We start from the raw sequence: 6255 nt of genomic DNA, 5'->3' as shown, positions 1-6255 counted from the left end.
TCCGTATCAGAATAATCGGTGAACATACACCACACGTACATGAAATAGTACGTTTTTTGCAATAAAAACCGTTCGGAATGAAAAAATATAGAATGTTTTTTTAACGGGACCAATCGGGGGACATACTTTAGAAGATGCAAAAGGTTTCGTTCCAATTGGTCCATCCGTCTCGGAATAATCGGCGAACAAAGGCAGAAAAAATAACAATAGTTTTTCACGAATATCTCGAAAACTAAAGGTTTCCGTTAATTATGCATAATGAAAAAGTTGTTCAGAATCATGCCCCCGACAATATATTAAAGGATCATTGAAGTCATTTTATGTTGAGATTACAAACTTCCCGTTTTTATTTTGCAATAATGAAAACCGTTCGGAATAAAAATATGCGAAATGTTTTTACAACGGGACCAATGGGAAAACATATCCTACAAGACGCAAAAGATTTCATTCCGATTGGTCCATCCGTCTCGGAGTAATCAGCGAACGTACATTTAGAAAAAAAAAGTCGTTGGGAATTAAAAAATGCAAAATATTTTTTTAACGGGACCAATGGGAAAACATATCCTACAAGACACAAAAGATTTCATTCCGATTGGTCCATCCGCCTCGGAGTAATCGGCGAACGTACACTGCACGTACATGAAATAGCACGTTTTTTTGTAATAAAAAGCGTTCGGAATGAAAACATGCAAAATGTTTTTATAACGGGACCAATGGGAAAACATATCCTACAAGACGCAAAAGATTTCATTCCGATTGGTCCAACCGTCTCGGAGTAATCAGCGAACGTACATTTAGAAAAAAAGGTCGTTAGGAATAAAAAAATGCAAAATATTTTTTTTACGGGACCAATCGGAAGACATATCCTACAAGACGCAAAAAGTTTCATTCCGATTGATCCATCCGCCTCGGAGTAATCGGCGAACGTACACCGCACGTACATGAAATAGCACGTTTTTTTGCAATAAAAAGCGTTCGGAATGAAAAAATATAGAATCTTTTTTTAACGGGACCAATCGGGGGACATACTTTAGAAGATGCAAAAGGTTTCGTTCCGATTGGTCCATCCGTCTCGGCGTAATCGGTGAACAAAGCCAGAGAAAAAAAAAATATATATATATATATATATATACTCATCGAATTGAGTATCCTCCTCCTTATCGAAGTCGGATAAAAAAAAAAAAATATACTGATCGAATTGAGTATCCTCCTCCTTTTCGAAGTCGGATAAAAAGGGTACAAGTGGGAAGCCCGGCAGGCAGAAAGGAAGAACAAAAAAGGGAGGGCAATGGGAGGAATGCTGATGGGGGTGAAGGAGACCCTGATGGGAAAGGAAGGAAAGATAATAAAAGAAAGGGAAAAGGGGGGGATAATAACGGCGGAATTTACGAGGGGGGAAGTGAAATGGAGAATAGTGGGGGTATATGTGAACGCGGACATAGATGAAAAAACGCCGGAGCTCAGAACAAAAATGGAAGACATAGGAGATGAAAGAATAACGATTATAGGAGAGGACTTCAACGCGAGAACGGTGGAGGAAAGATGAGGGAGGGGGAAAGAAAATCAAAGGATAAGAAACACAATGCAGAGGGGAGAATACTATTGGAGGCCCTGAGGGGGACGGGGTGGGGGATACTGAATGGGAACATCAGCGGGGACGAAGAGGGAGAATTCACGTATACGGGGGCAAGAGAGAGCACAGTGATAGATAATGGTAGAAGAAGAGGGTAGGGAGAGGATTAAAAGAATGGAGATAGGGGACAGGATCGACTCGGACCACCTCCCAATGATATTGAAATTAGAAGGGAGAGGATGGGGGAAGGAAGAAGAAGGGGAAAGAAAAAAACCAGCGGTGAGAGGAAACTGGTCAGAACAGGGAAGGGAAAGGTTTAAAAAGGGAATTATTTGGAGGGAGGCGAGGAAGGGTCAACTAGAAGAGGATATATGGAGATGATGATAGAAGAGTTTAGAAAAGAGAAGAGGGAGGACGAAAACGGGCATAAAAGAAGAGGAATGGAGGAAGCACTTCGTGAATCTACTGGGGGGATCAGAGGAAAAAGTAGTGCTGGGGGGAGAAAGAGACAGAGAAGGAGACGAAGAAGCGGATATAAGCAAGGAAGAAATAAGGAAAGCGGTGGCGAAACTGAAGGATGGAAAAGCGACAGGGTGCGATGAGATCCCTAACGAGGTGTAGAAATACGGAGGAGAAGAGGTACTGGATTGGGCATGGGAAGTATGTAACAGAATATGGAGGGGAGAGGGATGGCCGGAGGGGTGGAAGGAAGGGATAATAGCACCCATAAAGAAAAAAGGAGATGGAACAAGGGCAACGGACTACAGGAGGGTGACGCTAATGCCCACGCTCTACAAGATATGTAGGATTTATTAGTAACGCAAAAGTACATTAAAATGAACAGTAAGCAGAAAACAAAAGAGCTAACGCTCAACGCAAAAATCGCTCGATGATCCGCAGGCCAACGTTCCCTTCAACTGCCGATTTTCAATCCTCCTCCCTCCAACGTTCGCTTTTTTCCTCGACCTCTCCGCGCCTTCGCCCCGCGGCCCCGCCTAAACACTTCAGCGTTCTGCGACGCAGCGGCGCGTGGCCCGCTTTATCTAAATCTAAATCCTTCTAGACCTCCCACATTCGGCCATCCTGCCCCAAAGACAATCCCAAATACGGCTTCATATAATCCGCTGCCGTGGACGTAATTTTGGGCCCTTCTCCGTCACCAATTCGCACCACTTCATATCTATCATTTATTTTCACTTTTACCACTTTATACGGTCCAAGGAACTTCGGCTTGATTTTTAAACCCGTACCAAACTGCGTTTTTTGAATTACTACTTGTTGGCGAAATTCCCTACGTACACGCAGCGAGACGAAGTTGGCAACGAAAATAATTCGTTGGTGCGTCGTTACCGATAGCGGTAGCACCTCTCGGGCCCACTTTGTCCACGCGGTCCCCTCTCTCCGCCTGAACCGGCACGATCGACGCCATCATCGATTTCCTCCTTCTTGATCGAACGCTCCGAGTGCACGCACGTGTTTCGCTTGCCCACGCTTAGATCAAGTTTCGATTGTGATTAACCCACGTTTTTGACCGCGCTTTGACCACGCTATTACTTGTATGATTTGTATCGTCGAAATCTCTCCAACATGGAGAGATCCCGTGTTTCAAAAAAATAAGAAATAATATGTGTGAGGAGGAGGGTATTTTAATAAATGAATTTAGACGATTTTGAGCCTAAATATTAATAATCGTTTATTGGCTCTACATGCTTGTGGGGAAAAAGCCCGTCGGCATAAAAAACCCCTTGTATTCTTAATATTATGTTTGATTATACTAATGACCGGTGGAAATGCATGCAATAAATGTTATTCTGTTCGATTAGAATACCTGACCATGTAAGCGAATACGGGTCCGGGTTGTTACATGCAGTACCCAACCCGGCAGGTCGACGCTCGACAGCTTACATGATATCAGGTGATAATGTAAATTAGAGAGGTACATGCTTAACCAACTCTACGGGTCGTCGTCACGACCGTAATATACGTTATTATTATATTTCGTTAAAAACTGGCACTCGTGGACGAACCGTGTCGTCGATCGCGATCCGAACTGTCGCAAGCATCTTTTCAGACTGACTAATAAGTGTCGATCGCCCGAGAATCTACGCATTAAAAAGTCAACGAAGAGCTAATTTCCGTTCTCGCTTGCTCTCTAACTTATCAGGAATGGCGATGACAAACCGTTGGATAATTTACGACTTAGCCGTGCTTACGTTAGGGCCGATCCTAGCGAGAACTAAACAAAGACCCTGCTTCGGTTCGTATTTCGAGGCATAGGCTGTTCATGGTGGTCTACGCCCCGAACCACTTGAAGTCATAAACTACCCTCGGTCTTGACACAAAATAAAACGTCGAGGGCCGAACATGCTCCCCCCGTTGCGAGTGTAACGAACAATATCACAATAAATTTAATACTAACGCACATGCATAATTTTGGTCATAATCACGGACATGCTTAATTCGCGTGTTCTTGAACGTCTTCAAGTAACGGACATAATGAGGTTATGTTCCTCTTAAAAATGCCATTTGCACTCTTTATTGTTGCAACTCGAACTTCGCCATCACCACCGGGATGTATTTCCATTACTCTGCCCAGCCGCCACTGCATGCATGGCTGATTTTTATCCATTAGGATGACGATTGAGTCCACCTTGAGTTCACCACGGGCTTCGAGCCACTTCTGGCGCTTTTGGAGTTCATTAAGGTACTCCGTATACCAACGTTTCCAGAAATCTTGGCGTGCCTTTGCAATGAGGCGCCACGATGATAATCGATTTTCTGGAACTGAAAGATAATTATCTTCTGGTAGCATCGTGAGAGGTCGACCAACCAGTATGTGAGCAGGAGTCAATGCAATAGGATCGTTTGGATCCGACGAGATAGGGCACAGCGGTCTCGAATTCAAAATTGCTTCAATTTCTATCGCGAGGGTATTTACTTCCTCAAATGTAAAGAGGCGTTCGCCTACAACACGCTTAAAATGATGTTTAAATGATTTGACCGCTGCCTCCCATATGCCCCCGAAATGCGGTGATAATGGCGGATTAAAATGCCACGTTATATTTTTATGTACCGCGAATTCGTTTACGCTCTCTTTAAATTTATCGGAATCGAACAAGGCGTATAATTCACGGAGCTGGTTATTCGCACCCACAAAGTTCGTCCCGTTATCCGAATAGACATGAGCAGGTATTGCCCGGCGCCCAATGAAACGTCTGAAGGCACCGAGAAAACTCTCCGTCGTGAGATCGCTCACTATTTCGATGTGTACCGCCTTTACTGTCATGCAAACGAAGACACAACCGTAAGCCTTTACACGATTTCTATTTCTGTATCTTTTCTCTTTAATAAACAACGGACCGAAAAAATCTACGCCCGTGTGTGTGAAGGCCGCCGCTTCTTCGACGCGTGGTTTTGGTAAATTGCCCATTTTTCTCTGCATGGGAGACGGCCTAAAACGAATGCAGCGAACGCAGCGTCGTACGATTTTTCGAACCTGATTTTTGCCGTCCAGTAACCAAAAACGATGACGAATAGTGTACAAAGTACTCTGAATACCCGCGTGATACGTACGTTCATGCATCTCGCGAATAATTAAATCGGTTACATGATGATATGACGGCAAAAGAATCGGATGTTTTTGCGCGTACGAGATTTCAGCATTTTGTAATCGCCCGCCGACGCGGAGTAATCCGTGTTCATCAACGAAAGGACTCAAGGACGCAAGTCGGCTGCCCTTGGCTCCCCCCGATGACGAAATACGCTGAATCTCGTCAAAAAATTGCTCTTGTTGAATCAATCGCATGACTGTACGCTCCGCATTGATTATTTCCTGCGCGCATAATTCTCCCTTGCAAACGTTAGATCGAAGCATGCAAAGACAGTATGCTAATACGCGGATGAGTTTCGTGTACGACGAAAACTTAACGAAAAATTCGCATTTACTGATTTTAAGGGCCAAACACGTAGTTTTCTTCAACCCGGGAAGATCCTTTATGGTGATTTCCGAACCTGTCGGCCAGGTGTTCTCGTTGTCGCGTAGCCAATGGGGTCCCTCGAACCACGACGCGTTTCGACAAAATATCGCGGGATATTGACCGCGTGACAGTGCGTCTGCCGGGTTGTCCCTTGTTCTAACGTGTCGCCATTCGGCTTCCTTGATTAATTGTATTTCCGCGACGCGATTTGACTCAAAAAGCCGTAACACCGTCGGGGACTTTTTAAGCCATTGTAAGACTATTGTGGAATCGGTCCAAAAAACAACGCGATTAATCGGAAACTCTATAGTAGAACGCATTTCTCGGTACAGCCGGGCAAGCGTCAACGCACCGCACAGCTCAAGACGCGGCATGGTCATTTCCTTTAGCGGCGCGACTCACGACTTCGCACAGGACAGACGAACGAGGGTATGACCCTTCTGATTACACGAACGTACGTAGACGCATGCACCGTACCCGGCCTTGCTAGCGTCGCAAAACCCGTGAAATTGTATGTTGTCAGCGTTTTCGAGGATAAGTTTTCGTTCTACCGACAAATTGTTTATAAGATGAAGTTGACTCGAAAAGGACGTCCAATTAGAATGCAGAGCTTGGGGAACCGATTCGTCCCAATCCAGCTTTGTCTTCCAGCATTCTTGCATAAAGACCTTCGCGGCCAAAATCACCGGTCCTAAAAGCCCGAGG

General features: G+C 44.7%; 1 protein-coding gene across 1 annotated transcript; it reads right to left on the bottom strand.

Annotated features, from left to right (window-relative positions):
* Positions 1 to 4028: 4028 nt before the first annotated feature.
* Positions 4029 to 5003, bottom strand: LOC114881927. Its single transcript, XM_029198807.2, has one exon. It carries the CDS (start codon positions 5001 to 5003, stop codon positions 4029 to 4031), a length of 975 nt encoding a protein of 324 aa, XP_029054640.2.
* Positions 5004 to 6255: the final 1252 nt, after the last annotated feature.

This window comes from Osmia bicornis, chromosome 2 (assembly GCF_907164935.1).
Source record: "Osmia bicornis bicornis chromosome 2, iOsmBic2.1, whole genome shotgun sequence".
NCBI classification, from domain to species: domain Eukaryota; kingdom Metazoa; phylum Arthropoda; class Insecta; order Hymenoptera; family Megachilidae; genus Osmia; species Osmia bicornis.
This window is presented reverse-complemented; position numbering and strand designations above follow the sequence as displayed.